We start from the raw sequence: 22,298 nt of genomic DNA, 5'->3' as shown, positions 1-22,298 counted from the left end.
ACTAAACAGAATTAGACTCTTCTAAGCTCATTGACCTGAACAGACTTACAAGGGTGTAACTCAGCTTAGACTGGAACTGCAAATATTACACTAAAGCTAACAAGCTATACGAATATGTAATTATAGATCTTGGTGAATAAATATTGTGGACTGTTTCTTGAAGATGATTATGATAACCTCACCCTCTTTCCTCCTTCACACACAGGATTTTCCCTCAGTTTTTTCATCCTTCTTGGCTGAGCAGCTCCTTTATCTACTTTCTTCTTTTCTTAAGGTTTATGGATGTCCCACCCTGTCACTGTATTGTATTTTGTTGCTGGCTCAGCCCAGGAACTTGAAGGAAGAGACAAGATCACCTTTTAATTTAAACTACTGAAAATGGCACAAAAGAGACTTTTTAAAGATAAAAATAAAATATTTTATTCAACATAGAGGGGGAAAGGTCAGGTGAAATCAGGAGTAAAACGTCTGAGGTGAATCAAACATAACTCTGAGGTAACTTGGTAAAATCAGTTCATATGTTTCCAACATGCGAGAGTTTAAAGCTTTACACAAGGTCTTAGAATCTTTGAGATGACAGGCTTTGGTTTCAGTTTTTTCCTAGATAGATAAGACAGACAGACAGACAGACACATATAAACATAAGAGAAGCCATGTTGGATCAGGCCAATGGCCTATCCAGTCCAACACTGTGTCACACAATGGCCAAAAAACCCCAAGTTCTATCAAGAGGTCCACCAGTGGGGCTAGAAGCCCTTCCACTGTGCCCCACCCCAAGCACAAGAATACAGAACATCAATGCCCCAGACAGAGAGTTCCAACAATAAGCTGTGGCTAATAGCCACTGATGGACCTCATCTATATATTTTAATTTGTCTGACTCTTCAGATTTCAGATGGCAGAGATATACTACCAAGTACCCAAATTCTTTCTCTGAACATACCAGGGATCACTCTGCTCTTAAGAACTATCTCCCTTATCAGCTGGCAGGGAATTTCTTCTCTCTAACTAGAAGATCTATCACTATTCTATAGGGGTTTTCAGCAATCTTCCCACTCCTCCTTGCCAACCTTCCCAGTCAGTTCTACACTGAACTCTCTTCAGCAGTTAATTCCCAGCTCTTTCTGCTCAACTGACACTAACTAGGGTTATGCAAAGAACTCTGGTATTTTTCATGTTTGTTATGAGGGCCGGATCTACATAAATAAGACCTTGTCAGGGCAGGCCATGTGTGTAATAAAATGTAATTCCATGCAAGGGAGAGGGTGATATAAACTTTATAAAAGGCACAAACACCATTAATAATTTTTTAACTTAAAATAAAACATGCTTAAAACATTACCAACTTGCAATTATAATGTTGTGAGCCGCCCTGAGTCCGCTTGCAGAGAGGGCGGGATATAAATTGAATGTAATAAATAAATAATACAATATTTTATTTAACAGTCTCTGATAACTGACACCTCTTGCTCTGAATTATTGCATCAAAATCTAGAGACTGTCTGTGCTGTAGCGATCTTGAGTGTGCTGTTCGGGTGTATATTTGTAAGTTGCAAACCTACTTTTGATTTATTGACATTATTACAGAAATCTCATGGTCAGTGCTCTGTGTCCTAGGAACACAGGCTGCATATGTGCAAGATGAGCATTCAGACTGCTCATGAGCATGTGGGGCAGGTGCGAGGTGGGTGCAGAATGCATCCAGCCATTCAGACAGTCAGGAAATGTGCCCTGCATACATTTTAGAGGTTTGATACCTATTCAATCTGGTTCCAGCCCATCCTCAGATGAGATAGGTATGGGCGGGACTTGGGGGGCAGATGTGTGCATGTGATAGTACACATTAAATCTGGAAAGGAGGTTGGCTAGGTCTAGCCAGATCTCTCATGTGATCACTCCCACAGACTGAGGGGCTATGTGTTTATCTAAAAAATTACAGTCTTCCCCAGAAAAATAACTGCAACTCCTATGAGGCAGTGCAAGAATAGAGAGGCAGCAATGTATAATGGTTAGTATCATCTTACTGTCTCGGAAGCCTAGGTTGAAAATCCCCAGTCTACAAAGGAAATGAGCTGAACACAGTGCCTTGGCAAAAAAAAAAGCAGCTTAACAACACACACACACACACACACATACACACACTGCAGCAAGGCAAAAAGATCTTACCTTGAATAAAACTTTGTTGGTCTAAAAGGTTTTTTTGTATTTCTCCTGCACAATTGAGGCAGCTGAGCAAAGCAGCCTTTTGCTCTTTCCCTCTTACCCAAAGGAGATGGAGGGAGAAGGAGCCTCAGTCAACAGGAGGAGCTTGCTCCCTCCTCCTCCCTTGGGAAGAACTGATTGATGAGGTGGAAGTAGTGGGTACCCTGGGCAGTAGTGACCCTGTGATTTTGGAATTTACAGTGTTAGGGAAGGGAAAAGCCGTATGTAGTCAGACATATAATTTGGACTTCAGGAAAGTAAATTTTGAAAAACTTAAGAGTTATGCAGGATAAAATACCATGGTCAGAAATACTTAAGAAGAAGGGAGTTGAAGAGGGGTGGGAGTTTCTTAAAAGCAAAATATTGAAGGCACAATCACAAACGATTCCTATGAGAAGGAAAAATCGAAGCAGCCTAAAAGAAGCTAAGGTGACTCTATAAACAGCTCTCTAAAGACTTAAGGAGGGAGGAAAAAGACTCATGTAGGAAATGAAAGGAGGGTCTTATAACCAAGGATGAATATAAACAAATAACCAGTGCTTGTAGATAATGGGTTAGGAAAGCTAAAGCTCAGTATGAGCTTAAGCTAGTAAGAGCTGCTAAAAACAACAAAAAGGAGTTCTTTTCTTATATACAAAGTAAGAAATAGAGCTACGACATGGTAGGCCCCTTGCAGGGACAGGAAAGTGAAACTGTAACTGGTGATGAACAGCAGGGCAAAACTAATCAATTCTGACTTTTCCTCAGTCTTCTCTTGTGAGGGAAACGTTGCTCAACATGGCAAAACCAGAACACATGATGAGCGAAGGGAGCTGCAGCCTAGGATCAGCATAGGGGTAGCACATAAACACCTAGTTTCTTTAAATGAAACAAAGTCCTCAGGGCCAAATGAACTGCATCCAAGGGTACTAAAAGAACTTGCAGATGTAATTTTTGAACCTCTGTCCATTATTTTTGAGAAGTCTTGAGGAACAGCTGAAGTGCCGGAAAATTGGAGGTGGGCAAATGTTGTCCCCATTTTCAAGAATGAGGAAAAGGAAGATCCAGATAACTACTACTGACCTGTGAGCTTGACATCTATACCTGGAAAAGTTTTAGAACAACCAATCAAACAGTCATTTAGAAAGGATGGCTGTGATTACTAAGAGCCAGCATGGATTTCTCAAGAACAAGCCATGTCAGACTAACCTGGGCTGTGGTCACACACACACTAAATAATGCACTTTCAATTTACTTTCAATGCACTTTCCAACTGGATTGGACTCTGCGAACTGGCAAAATCCAGTTGGAAAGTGCACTGAAAGTGGATTGAAAGTGCATTATTTAGTGTGTGTGATCACAGCCCTGATCTCCTTTTTTGAGAAAGTTACTACCTTGTTGGATCAGGGGAATGCTGTAGACATGGTTTATCTTGATTTCAGTAAGGGTTTTGATAAGGTTCCACATAATATTCTTGTTGACAAATGGGTAAAATGTGGTTTGGTTCCTGTTACAGTTAGGTGGATCTGTACCTGGTTGATAGATGGCACCCAATGGGTGCTTATGAATGGTTCCTCATCCTCTTGGAGAGGAGTGACCTCAAGGATCTGTCCTGGGACCTAGTTGTTCAACATCTTTATAAATGATTTGGATGAAGGAATTGAGGGAATGCTTATTAAATTTGCAGATGATATGAAATCGGGAGGGGTTGCAAACACAGAAGAAGACAGAAACAGGATACAGGATGACCTTGACAGGCTGGAAAACTGGACTAAAATCAATAAAATGAATTTTAACAGGGATAAAGGTAAAGTTCTGCATTTAGTTAGGAAAAATCCAATGCATGGTTATAGGATGGGGGAGACTTGTCTTAGTAGTAGTATGTGCGAAAAGGATCTAGGGGTCTTAGTTGATCATACGCTGAACATGAGTCAACAGTGTGATGCGGTGGCTAAAAAGGCAAATGCAATTTTGGGCTATATCAGCAGAAGTATAGTGTCCAGATCACATGATGTGATGGTATCGCTTTACTCTGCTCTGGTAAGACCTCACTTGGAGTATTGTGTTCAGTTTTGGGCAACACATTTTAAGAAGGATATAGACAAGCTGGAACGGGTCCAGAGGAGGGCGACAAAGATGGTGACCAAGTCCTATGAGGAAAGGTTGAAGGAGCTGGGGATGTTTAGCCTGGAGAAGAGGTGGCTGAGAGGTGATATGATCACCATCTTCAAGTACTTGAAGGGCTGTCATATAGAGGATGGTGTGGAATTGTTTTCTGTTGCCCCAGAAGGTAGGACCAGAACCAGGGGGTTGGACTAGATGATCCTACAGGTCCCTTCCAACTCTATGATTCTGTGATTCTATGATTCTTTGCTGTTCTTCAGGACAGCCACTGATGGAGTCTGAGGGAATTAAAAACTTTCAGCACAGCTGAAATATATTGGTTCCCTCTTTCAGAGAAATAGAAGCGCAGAAGTGTGTTAAGATTTGCTTTAGTGTTACTTTGCGTTGTTGGATCCATGATGTAGTAACTTGAAAATGCAGACCTAAGTTCTTAAAGTGTTTTACTTGTTGGAACTCGTGGTTACCCACCCTCCAAGTATATTGCTTTGTAGATTTGGAGAAGACTAACACTTTCAATTTCTCGTAATTTAATTCTTATTGGTTGATTTTACAGTATTCTTGGCAGCAATTTAATCATCTAAGTAAACCTACTCAGGAGCAGGACAATAGGACCGCGTCATCTGCATAAAGCAAAATTGGGAATTGGTGGTACCCAATTTAGTGCTGTGGCTGTCCACTTGAGTCAAAAAGGGGACAAGATCAGATAGAAAAAAATTAAAAAGAAGGTGTGCAAGAACACAACTCTGTTTGACTCCTTTGTTGGTCAGGATTTTTTGGGTTAGTCTTCCTGAGACAGAGTATCTAATTTGGCACTAAATGGTCATATGGAGTCTAATAATTTAAAAAATTAGCCTCTTATCTAGGGATGTGTCAGCCATCTTCCCCCAAAGATGACTTCTGGGGAGAGAATCAAAAGCCCCTCTGAGATCCAAGAACGCCACATACAGTTTGGATCTTCTGTGCTCTATATACTTATTGACAAGGTGAGAGAGAACCAAACAGTGGTCCAGAGTCAATTTCCCTTGGCTAAAGCCTATTTCCTCTGGGCAAATGTACTTCCGAGTTGTTAGCCAAGTGTAGAATTTGTTTTGTAATAATTTTGCATACAGTTTGTCGATAACAGATAAAAAAGCTAATGGGCCTAACATTTGAGTGGTCACCCTTTTTGAAAACCAGAACTATAATTGCATTGGTCCAAGCTTTAGGCATGTGCCCTGTAGACTTCATTGATCCTTCATTTGTGATTTCTCAATTCAAGATCAGCTTTACAGTGACCATTTGCCCTTGGCCCTTACACTTGAGTTAGATAACAACAACAGTTTACAACCTATGACCCATGATCCACCTGAACCAGATCCACCAGATCTTTTGGTCTGTAGAAACAAGGTTGTCCATCTCCACTAGAGGTTATGAACATATGAAGCTGCCTTATATCTCTAGTGGAGATAAAGGTAGAACTATCTGCCTCTCCAAAGACTGTTAAACCTCAACCAAAGTAAATGAAATTGGGCACATATTAGTATAAGGTATTGTCCGGCTAAATTAAACATATTATCCCAGGAATATCTGTTGCCAGGTAATAATAGGGGATTAAATGTCTCCATATCAAGGCTAGACATAGTAGCAAGATCCTGAATATTATTACCCATCCTGGCATTAAAATCCCCAGCTAGGATAATATCACTCTGATGAAATAATTGGGTCAGTTCTTCTATAAGGACCATCAATCTGTTCCACTGGTTAGCCAGAGCTATTCTATCTTTCGAAGGAGATAAGTAAACATTAATTATTATAACAGAGACTCAATAAAAAATGAGCACGTTTACAAGAGCTAGATCCTGGCATTCCTGACATTCCTGCAAACCAATGAGATTTACATCAAAGATTGTGGAAACAAATGTAGTAAGGCCGGCATGAGGACAGATGTTATTATTAGTCTTGGTTGCGGACTGAGAAAATGCTTTATACCCCTCAAGATATAGTGACATGGTTGACCAAGTCTCTTGCAGAAGAATAATATCATGGGTTCTAAGATAGTCTAAGAACTCTTGGTCATCGGCTTTGCTTCTCCATCCAGCAATATTCCAGGAAACCAGTTTGATACTCTGGGCTACAAGATTGTTTAGTCAATCTTGTGCAAGTGGATCCATTGAAACTGTGTCTCATGTATTATTAGAATGCTGTTAATATGTTAATATTCGACACAGCATTTTATCATTACTTCTTGATAGTATCTTAGAGCTTCCTGATTCATATAAACTGCTGTATCAAACAACAAAGATGGAAACGCAACTGATGTTGTGGCGAAGTTTTTGCAGGCTGCTCTTCTTATACGCAGTAATGTACTGTCATTTAAATTTGTATTAGACAGATTGACTTTTGACTTATTTTTCTACAGATTTTAGACCCTTTTAGAATGTTCTTTTGTCTTGATTCATGTTGGCATGTTTTATCTATTTGTATGCATGTGTGTGTACATCTATTTTTTCCCCTCTTTTATCTCTCCTTTAATGCCAATGAAGGTAACTGAACTATGAGTCTGAGGGAAAAGCAGGCCAACTGGGTCAAGTAGATTGATGGAAGTGGTCTCTCCCTCCACCCTTTGCAAGACTATTTCATTAATTTGACTTTTCACTTTAAATTTCAAAGTTTTAAAATACTTCGTGTTTATAGGTAAAGTGGTTTTAGGCTGAAATTCCAGTCATAGATTCTGGCAGAAGGTATTATTGCCTCCAATATTTTCTGCCTGCATTGGCTTTGTAATATTCAACCCACTAAATGTAATTGTATTTAATATATATTATGTGAAACAACTTTGTACAAAAAAAGTACACTTTTTTCCCTTGTAAGTAGGTGCTAAGAACTGAAACTTTTTTACACTGTATGAAAGATGGACTAATTTTATAAAATATATTAAGTGAGGGTGAAATGCAGTAATTTAAGAATCCCTCACCATTCTTCTATACACTGGAGGTACCAAATTAGTTTATGCCTGAACCTAGACAAAACCTTATTCTTTCTTTCCCCTTCCTTCCTAATTAGGGCTTGTTGATGTGTAATATAATTTACACCAGTTGCTAATTACCCGGGCATTGTATGTTTATATGAGTATGCTCTTGTGAGGGATTAGATAATTAGCAACTGGAGGTATTGCAGGAAAACAGGCCATGTAATCTGTGAATAAAGCACCACATATTAGCCACTGTTACCCTGAATAATTAAATAGTCATTAATCATTTTAAATAATTAAGATTAAAATGACAGCCATGTACTTTCACATGCCACCAATACCTGATTGATCTGTGATGTTTATTTAATGATTTTTTTTAAAAAAAAAAAACCTAGGATAGTTTGATGGGACGTTTACTCCAGAGGTTTGGTGAGGAACTTTCATAGCAGTTGTAAACAGAGTTACAGATATGAAGTCAGTGGCTCAGAAAGGTGCAACTCTGCTTAGAATTGAACTAATAATTACCATGGCAATCTTTGGCACAATGTATTTATTTTTTCTTTAAACAACTCTTGCATACTGATATGAAATTTATTAGGAAGTATGTGTCGTAATTAATATTACTGTAAATTATATGTTGGGTTTTGAAAGTATCATCCATTCAGACATGAAAGTATTGATGAAGTTTATGTAAGCTAATAATAGCAAGTTTAGCATAGAACCATTTAGGTACAGAGCAGATTCTTCTCTATGGTTGTCAGGTGAGGCTGACAAGCAGGCAAGGGACTTATCGGGAGATTCTGGGAAAGGGGAGGGAAGCTCTGGGAGAGGAAACTTTAAAGTGAGTTCCGGGTGAGTTTCTATCACATTTAATGGAACTGCATTCCTTTTAAATGCTTTCCTTCCATTGGAAATAATGGTGGATGGGAGCACTTTCTTTTGAAACTAGGGGGGGGGGGTTGAAGAGAGGCACCAGCAGTTATGCTGAAAATTGGGTGCCTCTGCCTCAAGAAAAACAGCCTCCCAGAGTCCCAGATACCCGCAAGTCAAGTATCCATTATACCCTATGGGGACTGGTCTCCACAGGGTCTAATGGAGCATCAGCAACTATTTTCTCCTGCTTTCTGATAGCCTTGAAATGGGAGGAGAGGCTCCAACCTGGGGGATCCCCTGCCCCCAAATGGGGATTGGTGGAGATACAAAACTCCTACCCATGAGTTTCACTCCAGTTGCCATACCCAACTGGGGATTGGCAACCCTATTCTTCCCACCAAAAAGTGGGAGGTTTTCTTCTTAGTGAGGTGACCTTAAGATTGACTGTTGGCTAATCAATATATTGGAGATAGTTCATGCTATTCTGCAAACACACAAGGAGTGGAGCATTTGAGGGAAAATTTCCATTCTTTTCTTCTTAGATTCAGAGAGAACAAAAAAACAAAACAAAAACAGGATGGAGTAGATAAGAACTAGGAAGATTGTTTTCTTTCCATGTGATCCTTCCCTTAATTTTGAAATAAACTTTTTTTTTTAGAAGTTAAAACACACACATATCTGTACTGCTTCATTTACTTCATTGTGCTTCATTTACTCTGCTAAATATCCAACATTATGTTAAGCACGGCTGGCCCGCCCACTAGGCAAATTAGGCATTTGTCTAGGGCACTGGCAGGGCGGAGTCACCAAAATCGGCCCTCGCCTCCGCCCCCTAGGCAAATCCCTATTTGCCTCCCCCTCCCTCCCAATTTTAACGCCCGGGAATGGGCGGTACACACAAAAAGCCATGCTGGATCAGATCAATGGTCCATCTGATCCAATGCTCTGTGTCACACAGTAGCCAAAACCCAGGTGCCAGCAGGAGGTCTACCAGTGAAGCCAGAACTCCAGAAGCCCTCCCACTGTGACCCGCCCCCCCAAGCACTCAGAATACAAATAATCACTACCCAGTCATAGTGTTCCATCTATACCTCATGGATAATAGCTCTGCCTCATAAATTTATCCAATCCCCTCTTGAAGCTGTCTATGCTTGTAGCCACCACCACTTTTTGCAGCAGTGAATTCCACATGTTAATTATTCTTTGAATGAAGAAATACTTCCTTTAATCTGTTCTAAGCCTACTGCTCATTAATTTCATTGAGTGGCTACGAGTTCTTGTATTGTGAGACAGGGAGAAAAGGACTTCTTCCTTTACTGTCTCTATCCCATGCATAATTCTGCAAATTTCTATCATGTCACCTCTCAATTGTCATTTCTCCAAGCTAAAGATCCCTAACCTCTTTAACCTTTCTTCATAGGGAAGGTGTCTTGATCAGGGGTGTCGAGCATGTGGCCTGGGGGCTGAATCAGACCCCTGGAGGGCTGCTATCAGGCCCCCAAGCAGTTGGCTATCATCTGCTTCCTTCTCCCTCTCTCTTGCTTCCTTCTGCATCTCAGCTTGCTTTGCAAGGCTTGCTCAATCGCACAGGAGCTACAAAGCAAAATCTTGATTCTCTCCATTGGTTGAGGCTCCTCCCTCTCCTGGTTCCCTGGGGAGGAAGGGAAAAAGCCAGAGCTTCCTTTGCCCAGTTCCCTGGATCCCATGGGAGAAATACAGAGAAAATGCCTTTTAACAAGTGTTAATGTTTTAAGCATGTTTTATTTTAAGTTTTTAAAAATCTTTAGTCATGTTTGTCTGTGTCCTTTAAAAAGTTTATATCTCTGCTACCTAATCTTAAATAGGTACACACATGGCCCAGCCCGACATGGCTCAGCCCGACAAGTTCTCACACACACACACACACACACACACACACACATGCCTTTATTGGCATATATCAGATAGTAAATAAAACAATGAACAGGTATAGAGGTAACAAGGAAAAAAAGGTATGTCAATCATATACATCTAAACATTAAGCAATCAATCCTTAATTAACAGACTTAAAAATAAGGCTATCTTTTCAGTTATTTTGGCTGATGAATCATTCAGGAGACGACGCACCTTCACGGCGTCTGAACAACCTGTCATGTTGAGCAAAATTGAATTTAAAGTATTAAGGCATATATCATCATATTGGGGACAGTCAAGAGGAATATAAGAAACTGAGTCAAGCTGTTTTAAATTGCATTAACAGAGTCTTGCTGAATATGGAGTTTTATTATATCTGCCATAGATGACTGCAGATGGGATAGTATTGCATCTAGCAAGTGCAAATGCTCTGTGCAGTTGTGGGGCATGAAGGGCTGATAAGTTGGAAAGCAAACGGCCAACAGTCGGAAAAATTCCAAAACTCAGAGGGGAGCAGGATTTATTTGCTTTACTGATTAGGTTTTGCATTTCAATATCTAGAATTCTGCATTTGATTAGGTAATATGCATTTGTAAAAGGGAGCATATACAGAGAATCTATGGACAAGTCTATTGCTAATTTTCTTCTCTGTATAGGTAGACCATTTGGATATGGGAGATTCAGACAACATTTGATGTAGATCTCTACACAGGGCAAACAGGACAAACCCTCTATGCCAAAGGATAAATGGACACAAATCTGACACCAGGAATTACAGAACTGAGAAACTTGTGGAAGAACACTTTAATCTTCCAAAGCATTCAATGGGTGACCTCAAAGTAGCTGTTTTACTGCAAAGGAACTTCAAGAACAGGATGGAGAGAAAAACTGCTGAATTACAAATTATTATGAAACTTGGAACAAACACCTCCCCAGGACTGAACAGAGATATTGTTGTTTTTTTATCTCATTACATATGCTAAACCCACTCTCAGGAAGTATAGCTATACATCTACAGTATTCCAATGTATTTCTCTTTAATAATAGTGTATCAGAATAATGTTTTGTATTGACATACTCAAATAAGAGATATTGGCTGTTTATCTTATTACATATACTTAACCCATTTTCATTTTATGAATTTTTTTCTAATGGCTAACTAGAATGATGTTTATAATGTATAGAATGATGCTGAGAAGTAAATTATGTGGACAAGAACAAGGAAATATATGTCCTTTTGTTTTACCTAGACTTGCAGCACCAATTGGCAGGCAACTTTTATTACCTTTTATGACTATCCAGACCAAATGGCCTTCTAATTTGTTACACTGTTTTGCCATGTGATCTTAGCTTTGTATCAGTATGCACTCTTAACCCACCAACTACATGTATTTCAGCCCACTGTACCTTATCCCCTTGTCTGAAGAAGTATGCCTGCATATGAAAGTTTACGTTCTGAATAAAACTTTGTTGGTCCTAAAGGTGTGAGTTGACTCCTACTTTGTTCTGCTGCTTCAGACCAACATGGCTGCCCACTTGGGTCTCTCTCCTGGTCAGTTACTACCAGTTTGGACCCCATCAATGTCTATTTATAGTTAGGATTTTTGGCTCCAATGTGCATTACTTTGCACTTGCCCATGTTGAATGTCACTTGCCATACTGATTCCCACTTGTCCAACCTCAACAGATCCTTCAGGAGTGCTTCACAGTTCTCCCTGGTTCTCATTGCCCTGAACAGTGTCATGCACAAACTTAGCCACTTCATTGCTTATTACCAACTCCAAATCATTAACATACAAGTTAAAATACACCAGGGCCGTTTTCGCACTAGCGTTTACTCCGGGGTGGCATCCCATTTAGCTCCTGATCTTTTGCTGGTTTTCGCACATGTTGCTCCGCGGTCACGGTTTGATCCGCGGCTTCAGCAGTTTCACCCCGCAGTATCTGAATGCGGATGCAAGTGGAGTTTCCTAAAACCTCCGGATCCACTCCACGGATTTTTTAGTGGGAAACTCATCAGATCCGTATCGACTGCTTTGGGGGCGGCACCCTCCTCTGCCTTTCAGTCCTCCCACTCCATCCCTACGCTGCTGGCCTGGCCAATCATCAGCCGTGTTCGTGGTGCTTCCGAAACGTGCCTGCCCGGCCATTTTTTTTTCTTCATTTCAGTTCCTTGCGTAATAGCGATATTTCACAGCTACGAAATTTCGATCCCTGAGGACATAAGTGTTGGGGGGGGGGGAATCTAGTGCCGGCGCGGGCCAAAGCGAAGCGGCGGCTTGGTTCGCCGGGGCCAGGAGAACCTGCCAGCTTGGGCGGCCTTGTCTGCGCTCCGAATTCACGCTGCGCCAGCCAGCTCCCCAGCCAGGCGTGGCAGAGGCGCAGCCGGGAGCGCACGTGCCAGGCGGGCCCCGGAGCGCACTTGTGGCGGCCGCCGTGCCCCAATCATGCCTCCCGCGGGCTTGGCATGCCCCTCGGGATGGCAGCAGCACCCGAGCGGACTCGCCCCTCAAGAGCTACGCCTCAGCTTCATGGAGAGACAGGATGGGACAAGACGAGAGAGCCCCGGGAGCGCCTGGCCTCCTTCCTTGCCTGCTCTGCGGTCACGCAGCTCGAGGCGGACCTTGGCCCCCTGCTCGCTTGCCTGGGCTCTGCTGCCGCCGCCGCTCCTGCTGCCCAGCTCCTAATCGCTGGCTCACAGCACACACTGCCTCTCTCTACTCCTCTGCCTTGAAATTTTATACCTCCCTCCCATGACGTCTCTGAGACCAGGACAGGGAAAGGGGGAGCCAAAGAGGGTTCTCCAAGCCCAACCTTCGCATCCAGCACAGTTTTAATGTGTTCAACAGGCGCGTCTTGTGGAAAGGCCGGGAGGGAGCGAGGCTGGGAAGGGAAGAAGCTGCCACACACACACACACACAAACACCCTCTCTCTCTCTCTCTCTCGATTACCCCTCGATTTCTCTCTCTCTCTTCAGGCTGTCAGCGTTATTGCGATATTTCGCAACTCCGTAATTTGGTCATATGGAACTACGGAATCAGGGTCGATCCCTGCGGACATAAGTGTTGGGGGGGGGGAATCTAGTGCTGGGAGGCTTCTCATGGAAGTGAGACTCCTTGCATATGCATTAATCAGTTGGCGTCCGGCGTACAGACACAAAAGCAAAACCTCCACTCTGGAATAAAGACACGCCACAGTCTCGTTATCCAGATTCTCCACTGTGAATGCTTCTGTCAATACATAAAGGGCTGTGGAGGATGCTACAGCTGCAGCCAATCCATAAGCAGAAGCGGCACACGTGATGCGGTTTGCCCACGAAAAGAAGGGAAAGGAACAACTGTGACCGCTCATTGTTACGTAGTAACGCAACCAGACTTGCGCTTAAAAAAAAAAAAGATTGACAGGGCATCGAACTCAAGTCGATGCTAGTGCGAAAACTATTTGAGCCGGGGCTTCATGGAAAGCGACTGCGCAAAAGAGGCAATGTGCGAAAACAAGGAAAATGATCCGGACATATTTCCTCCGCGGACTACCGGTAGCAAACGCTAAGTGCGAAAACGCCCCAGATGTAGTACCAAGCCTCATAGTATTCCACGGTTTATCACCTTCCACTGTGAAAACTGCCTATTTATACTCATTCTCTGTTTTCCTGTTAATTAACTAGTTTTTAATTCACAAGGGGACTTATCCTCTTCTCCCAAGACTGCTGAGTTTTCTTAGGAGCCTTTGATGAAGAACTTTATCAAAAACTTTTTGGAAGTCTACATATTTGCTGACCCTCTCAAAGAACTCTAAAAGGTTAGTGAGATAAAATCTTCCCTTACAGAATCCATGCTGATTCTTCCTCAATATGCCTACTAATTCTATCTTTGACAATGGATTCCACCAATTTACCCCATGTTAACATTAGACTGACCAGCCTGTAATTTTACAGATCTCCTCTGGAACTTTTTTTTTAAAGATGAGGGTTATATTAGCTATCTTCCAGTCCTCGAGAATGAAGGCAGATTTTAGTGATAGATTGCATATTTTTTGTCAGGAGATCCACATCTGAGTTCTTTCAGAACTCTTGGATGTATGCCACCTGGGCCTGGTGATCAGTCAGTTTTTAATTTGTCTCTCAGTCATAGGACCTCCTCTCTTATCACCTAAATCCAACTCTTTCAACACACATACCCTCCCCAAATTGGCAGTTCTGGAGTGGACAGGCACCTCCCACCTTCCAAAGTGAAAACAGAGGCAAAAAAATGCATTCAGCTTCTCTGCCATTCCACTATCATCCTTTAGTAACCCTTTCACCCCCTGATCATCCAAGGGCCCCACTGCCTCCTTGGCTGGTTTTCTGCTTCTAATATATTTGAAGAAATTTTTACTGTTGGTTTATATTTTTGCAATATAATTCCTCATAGTCCCTTTTTGCCTATCTGCATTGCATTTTATTTGCCAAAGCTTGTGCTCCCATTTATTTACCCCACTAGCCTTCCACCACTTAAAGAAATCCTTACTTATTAATGCTTCCATTACTTTGTTCGCTAACCACACAGGCCTTTTTAGTACCTATTTGTACCTTTCCTAACCTGTGGTATACATTTTATCTGAGCTTCTGGTACTGTAATTTTAAATAGTCTCCAAGCTTCCCAAAGGGATTTGACCCTCCTTAACTTTCCTTTCAATTTCTTCTTCACAACCCCCTTTAATGGGGGGGGGGGGGGTTGTAGAAAACATCCATCGGGAACTCATTTGAATATTAGACCACACCCCCTGATGTCACCATTGTTTCACAAAGGGTTTTTTTGTAGCATTTGGTGGGTCTCGGGGCCTGCCCTCAGTCTTTTAATGGTAGGGACAGGTCACTGTCTGCCCCACCATGGCTATGGCCCTGGCCAACGTGTACTATGACCACTGGCTCCTCTCCAGTACCATCTACCAGTCTATCTGGACCAAGCATAATGTCCAATACCTTCACATCAGGCAGACAAATCACCATGCTGTCAGTACATGGGTTCACAACCCATCTATCTACATGCCAAAGGAGATACCAACTACTAAGATCCCCCCTCCCTACCTGTCCAGGGATGGTCACTGGTGTGAAAGGATACCTGTTCACAACTGTAGAAGAGGTCCCTTCTGAGGGAACATTTCTCCTTCAGCATGGTGCCTTGTTTCGCCTTGACACTGATGCTCTCTGATGGTGACAGGACTTTCATTCTTGGAGTGGGACACATATAACAAGAGCTTTTATCTGTTTCGAACGGATTGTCTCTGTATCTCTAGGTCAGCCACCTTAGCCTTGAGGGTGTGAACTTGTTCCCTGAGAACCAGGAGCTCCTTGCACCGAGCACACACACTTCTGTCCAGCTGGCAGACCGTTATACATGCTGCATCCAGTGCAATACACTGCTGACATTCTACCTTCATAAATGCTTTGTTAAAATCCCCTTTTAAAGAAATTTCCTACATATGTAGATCTGTTTGTGGATACTATGTTTTCCATTTTTAGAGACATGAAGACACTAGTGCTTTGGCTTCCTCACCCTGCTGCTAAACTCACACATCTGTTAAATTCACCTGTTTATTCCCTTGTTCCAGACATTTTATCACTGGAGCTGAGACACTTCAGCACTGGAATGGGGCCTGCTATCTCGCATAGATGGGTAGCTTAGGTCAAACCTCCACACTTCACTGGATCCAATCACACTAATTGGGAGCTAACCAATAAAGGAGGATGAGCGAGTCAGCCTCTGGTTGATTAACAACAGGTATTGCTGAAAGGAAGCTGCTCAGACAAGAGCTCCTCTCCTTCACAGACTGCCTTTTACTTAATATGCTAATTTAATTAAAATGTTAATTTAGCCCTTCTAGGCTTGGATTAAAGGAGACTCTAGCTGAACAGCCTCAGCAGTTACAAGAGATATATAACTCTTTGGTTTCTTATAGGAAGAAAGGAAAGGAAAGGTCCCCTGTGCAAGCACCAGCTGTTTCCGACTCTGGGGTGACGTTGCTTTCACAACGTTTTCACGGTAGACTTTTTACGGGGTGGTTTGCCATTGCCTTCCCCAGTCTTTTACACTTTCCCCCCAGCAAGCTGGGTACTCATTTTACTGATCTTGGAAGGATGGAAGGCTGAGTCAACCTTGGGCCAGCTACCTGAATCCAGCTTCCGCCGGAATCAAACTCAGGTCATGAGAGTTCAGACCACAGCACTGCAGTACAGCTGCTTCCCCTGTTTTTTTTTAACCCCTAGCAGTATTTAAACCCTAACTGAAGTTTGTTTTGTTTGTATTTACCAGCCAGTTTGGTGTAGTGGCTAAGTGTGCGGACTCTTATCTGGGAGAACCGGGTTTGATTCCCCACTCCTCCACTTGCACCTGCTAGCATGACCTTGGGTCAGCCATAGCTCTGGCAGAGGTTATCCTTGAAAGGGCAGCTGCTGTGAGAGCCCTCTCCAGCCCCATTCACCTCACAGGGTGTCTGTTGTGGGGGAGGAAGGTAAAGGAGATTGTGAGCCGCTCTGAGACTCTTCGGAGTGGAGGGCGGGATATAAATCCAATTTCTTCTTCTTCTTCTTTCCCCTTTTCTGTTACATAAACCTGCCTATGGTTTAACCTTGTCTGCAAACTCACTATCACTAGCCTCTGGTATTAGTACTTTATAGTTTAAATTTATTTCATTAATTAGCTAAAATAATATACCACTTTTCATAAAGAAGTTCAAAGTGATAAGCAAAAACTAAGATTATAAAATCATTCAAGTTTTCTGATCATTAAAACATATGCAATGTCATTTAAAAACTCAAAAAACTGGTAGAAAACAGTTCAGGTGAAGGTCAGTTGAATCAGTGATGTCTGTAGATCAGTTTCAATTTTGGAATGCCATCTGAAATACATACATTTTTATCTGCCTGCAATTTTTAAAAATTTCTGTGTGCAATCTGAGGCCAAAATGTGAAGGCACAAATGTCCAAAAAGCATGGGAAAAGAGCACATTGCAGGTGAAAGCGTGTATTGAACCATTTTGCTTCTTCCCTCAAACTGCATCTTCTTAGGTTATGCTTTCCAAAACCCAGGTCCCAGCGGGGGATCCCCTGGTTTTACAGGCTTTCCCCTATCCCCAGCCAGCTGGCCGGTAGGGGAAGCCCCTCTCCCACAGTCACCATGTACCTCTAGATCTCCGGCAGGTTTAGAAACCTGTAAACAGGCCCAGTTTTAAAATGTGCATGTGTGCCTTAAAGTTAAGCAAGAAGCAGAAAGTACTTCATGGGGAAGGGTCAGCAGCAGAGCCCCTCCCTTCCATTTGTTTTGGTTTCATTTCAGAGCAAGTATGTGTGTGTGTAAAAGAGAGCAGCGTAGTCCCTATACTCTTCAGACCTCGTTGTGGAGGCATCAGAGACAGTTAAGTGTGTGTAAGTGTGTGTGTGTATATGAGAAAGAGAGAGAGAGAGACAAAGAGAGAGAGAGAGAGAGAGAGAGAAAGAAAGAAAGAAAGAAAGAAAGAAAGAAAGAAAGAAAGAAAGAAAGAAAGAAAGAAAGAAAGAAAGAAAGAAAGAAAGAAAGAAAGAAAGAAAGAAAGAAAGAAAGAAAGAAAGAGAACGTACACACAGAAGTGTGTGTCTCTGTGCTTGGTTTGCATTGTTTTCAGAGTCTTTGCATAGGAACCTGTTTATGTAGGGTTACCAATGCCCAGATGAGACAATCAATGAAAGTTAAACAACTACTGTGATATGTTGGCTAACAAAGTTTAATAAAAATATTTTTAAACCTTCATGTATTTTATACTTCATATTGTAACAGATGTCCAATTCTAACATTCCATATTACAAAAGAAGTCTATGAGCACCTGGATGTAGGCTCATTTTGTCAATAGACTTTCTTGGGAGTAATCCTTTCTATATTTCTTCCAGGGTTAACAGCCTCTGTTGTTGTTCAGTCACACAGTCAAGTCCGACTCTTTGCGAACCCATGGACAAAGTCACACCAGGCCCTCCTGTCTTCCACCATCCTCTGAAGTCTGCTCAAATTCGTGTTTGTTACATCAGTAATGCTGTCCAGCAATCTCATCTTTTGCTGTCCCCTTCTTCTTTTGCCTTCTGTCTTTCCCAGCATCATGATCTTTTCCAGTGAGTGCTCCCTTCTCATTTGGTGGCCAAAGTATTTGAGCTTCAGCTTCAGCATCTGACCTTCCAGGAAACAGTCAGGGTTGATTTCCCTTAGGACTGACTAATTTGATCTTCTTGCAGTCCAAGGGACTCTCAAGATTCTTCTCCAGCACCACAGCTCAAAAGCATTTATTCTTCTGCACTCGGCCTTCCTTATGGTCCAGCTCTCACGGCCATACATTACTACTGGGAATACCATTGCTTTGACTATACGGACTTTTGTTGGCAGGCTGATGTCTCTACTTTTTATTATACTGCCTAGGTTTGCCATAGCTGTCCTCCCAAGGAGCAAACATCTTTTAATTTCATGGCTACAGTCATGAAATAAATGTTGTTCTAAAGAACAGCTTGCCTTTAATATATTGTAGAGAGCTATAGGCCAACAAACTCCAGAAGCCTTGCATCTGGTTAAATGAATAAGTTTGGACTGGCACAGGCTCCTACATAATAAAAAAAAAAATACACTAAAGTGTCATTGAGTGGTAAGTGTTTTACAACAATATAAAAACTTGAGAATTTTTTTATTTCCATTCATCTTTGTGGTATCTTTTGTTGTTATTATCTTGGTTATTCCAGAATGAGAGAAAAGATGTTGCAGAAGAACATTAACATTTGGTCGATACTAGAGGCTGTTAACCCTGGAAGAAATACAGAAAGGATTACTCCTGAGGAAGTCTATTGACGAAATGAGCCTACATCCGGGTGCTCATAGACTCTTTTTTTGTAATATGGGAATGTTAGAATTGGGCCTCTGTTACAATATGAAGTATTACAATATATGAAGGTTTTTAAATGTTTTTATTAAACGTTGTTAGCCAACATATCACAGTAGTTTAACTTTCATTGCTTGTCTCATTAACTGTGATTCCTTTTTTGTTATAATCCCCAGGTGAGGGCAAGGAATCCCCCGGTTTGGAGGCCTCCAGCTGCTTCAGGATCATCAGAAAGTGGGGGGAGGGAAGGGAAATGGCTACTGGGAACTGTATTATTCCCTATGGAGACTTATTCCTATAGGAAATAATGGAGAATTGATCCATGGGTATCTGGGGTATGGGGGCCCCTGTTTTTTGAGGTAGAGGCACCAAATGTGCAGCATAGCATCCAGTGCCTCTCCCCAAAATACCCCCCAAGTTTCAAAATGATTGGACCATGGGTTCCAATTCTATGAGCCCCAAAGAAGGTGCCCCTATCCTTCATTATTTCCTATGGAAGGAAGGCATTTAAAAAGGTGTGCACTCCCTTTAAATGTGATGGCCAGAACTCCCTTGGAGTTCAATTATGCTTGTCACACCCTTACTCCTGGCTCTGCCCCCAATGTCTCCTGGCTCCACCCCCAAAGTCTCCTGGCTCCAACCCCAAAGTCCCCAGATATTTCTTGAATTGGACTTGGCGACCCTATGCTAGGTAGTTTTTCTAGTATGAGTTAAATCACATTTTGGAGGGCCACTGGGAGAAAACTATCTGGGGCAAAGCAGTTTTGGGAGACAAATTATGATTGGTGAAAATACTGCAGCTACACTCCTGCCTATTTATGGTGTGTTTGAACACTGCTCCCCACCCTGCTTTACCAGAAATCAGCAATCAGATATGGAAACACAGATATTCTGCTGCCACATCTATTTTGTTCCTGAGAAACAGTATAAATTTCATTTGTCAAAAGAAAACCAATGCTAATCCATCAGAGAAAATGCTTCCACCTCAATATGACATATATGATGTGCTGATTATCTCCCACAAAGACTTACCAGCACATTTCAATGGAAGGTACTATTTTTATAGTGACAAGTCCCTTCCATTAAATGTGTAGGAAATAATCTGCACAGGAACTCCGTGTGTACAGCAGAAAGTGTAAGGGGTTCTAGACCAACATGCTGAATTTTACAGGAAAACAAAAATACTGTCAGGTGAATACTACGTACCCATTCTGGTGTATGAAGAGCTTGCTGGTTCGATGCTGTTCCATAGTTGGGAAAAATAGTTTGCTGCACTTCTTCCAATACTAAAAAAAGAACAAACAGTTGTTATTGTTAAAGTTAGTGATTACAGCCATCAACCACTCTTCATCCGAGGGAGTAATCCTCCTCTTTGCATTTGTTTATGACCCTGTGGTATTGCAATTTGATCTTGTGGTTAAAAGAAATAATAACAAACATTTATCTATGTCCATGACCTATAACCCTGTGATTGTACATCTACTGACAGTATTGCACCACAATCAACACAGGAAGTATGTCAAGCATCGTGAGATTTCTTTACCAGTGAAAACAAGATTTGGTGGCAAGTAAAGCAGGAAGTAGCGGATGAAAAGCCTACTCTAGGACTATAATAACATTGAAAAACATCGCCAGCCATTGCTTGGAGGTCAAAATTAAAATAATGTTTTTAAAGTGTTCAGGACATTAAAAATTGTTGGAATTAATTGAGATGATGATAAGAAGATAAATACTATTGGACATATTGTTTGTAATGGACTTTAGAAGCCTTTAAAAGAATGAGAGAAAAAAGTTGTAGAGAGAAGCAAAACGTGACCGCCATTTTGAAGGATTTAAAATGTTTAAAAATTAATATCTCGGCCTGGGAAGCTCTGAGGATGGCAAAATTAGGCTTGTTTGAATCTGATGATTAAATTTGAACTTGGTGAGATTAAAACTTTTGGTGTTTTTAAATGTCAGAACACAAGCAAACCCATACAAGGGCTACTTCATTGCAGAAAATGCAGGATCAATTAGAGGCAATGGAGGCCAGAATGATGAAAGGCATGAGAGAGATGATAATTGCATCAAAAAAAGAAATTATTGAAGAGATTAAAAAAGATGGAAGATCTCAGAAAGCAAACAGAGGAAACATCTAAGAAAGTGCAGGAGGTAGAAGGGAGAATGAAAGTACATGATTCCACCTTGTTGAAAATTAAAGAAAAAGTGACAATCCATGACTGCAGATTGGTGGAGACTCAGATACGTCTGAGAGGAGTACCTGAAAAGGAAGATGGTGACTTGAAAGAATATATAATAAAAATAATTGCAGAATTTTTAGAGGAAGATTCTGAAGAGACTTAAAATATGTATGACTATATGTATAGAGTGAACTCACTCTATGCCAAGACAAATAATTTTCCAAGCGATGTTGTCATAAGATACATGACAAAAGAAATGGTGCGAAAGATCATGAATAAAAACTTTGAAAAGACATTGATAGTGGGAGGCAGCAGAGTAAGAATTATGAAGGAGTTGCCAAGGCAAGTGATAAATGATAGAAGAACATATAAAAAACTGACAGAAAAATTACGGGACAATGAAATGAGGTTTAGGTGGATAATACCTGAAGGTTTGAGGGGAAAAGAATCACAATTAGAAATGCACAGGAACTGCGTAGATTTTATGAAGAACATAAAGAATTTGCACCATGATGGATTACAAATTATTGTATTGGAATGTAAATGGACTAAATTCACCACAAAAAAGAGGGGCAATGTTTCATTGGATTAAAAAGCAAAATTGTAATTAAGTTTGTTTACAAGAAGTGCATATTAAACAAAAAGATTACAAATTTTTATGGAATAAACAATTGGGGTTAGAATTTTTTTCATTGGCTGAAAAGAAAAAAAAGGGAGTGATTTTTTATATTAAACAAGAATTGGAGCCAAAATTAGTGTTTAAAGATAGATGGAAGATCTGTAGCAGTAGAAATAATATTAAATGCAAAAAACCCCATTGTTATTGGGACTGTATGCGCCTAATGGTGCAAAGGATGCTTTTTTAAAAGACATTATACAACAATTTGATGAACTGACTTATGACCAAGTTTTGATAATGGGAGACTTTAATGGAACAATTAAGAACTCTCTAGATAGGTCTGGGGAGGGGGAATAATAACAAAGAAGGAAAATTGCCAAAGTCTTTTTTTTAATTGGTCAAACAAGAAAATTTGGAGGACATTTGGAGGAAATTTAACCCTGAAGTGCGGGACTATACCTTTTTTTCATCAAGACATAAAACTTTTTCTAGAATTGACATGTTGTGGGGCACTAAAGATTTAGGTCTTATAACAAGGAAAATAGAGATTTTACCCAAAATTGGGGCTGACCATAACCCAATAATGTGGATTACAAAATTGTCTAAGAA

General features: G+C 41.1%; 1 protein-coding gene across 1 annotated transcript in view; it reads right to left on the bottom strand.

Annotated features, from left to right (window-relative positions):
• ANO6 (anoctamin 6) overlaps window positions 1-22,298 on the bottom strand; it is a 127,944-nt gene that overhangs the window by 68,401 nt on the left and 37,245 nt on the right. Inside the window, exon 2 of the mRNA XM_060244948.1 lies at window positions 20,097-20,176. Within this exon, the coding sequence (XP_060100931.1) occupies window positions 20,097-20,176 (80 nt within the window). The remainder of the gene's footprint in view (window positions 1-20,096; window positions 20,177-22,298) is intronic.

The sequence above is a fragment of the Heteronotia binoei genome, chromosome 8, assembly GCF_032191835.1.
Source record: "Heteronotia binoei isolate CCM8104 ecotype False Entrance Well chromosome 8, APGP_CSIRO_Hbin_v1, whole genome shotgun sequence".
Lineage (NCBI taxonomy): Eukaryota > Metazoa > Chordata > Lepidosauria > Squamata > Gekkonidae > Heteronotia > Heteronotia binoei.
This window is presented reverse-complemented; position numbering and strand designations above follow the sequence as displayed.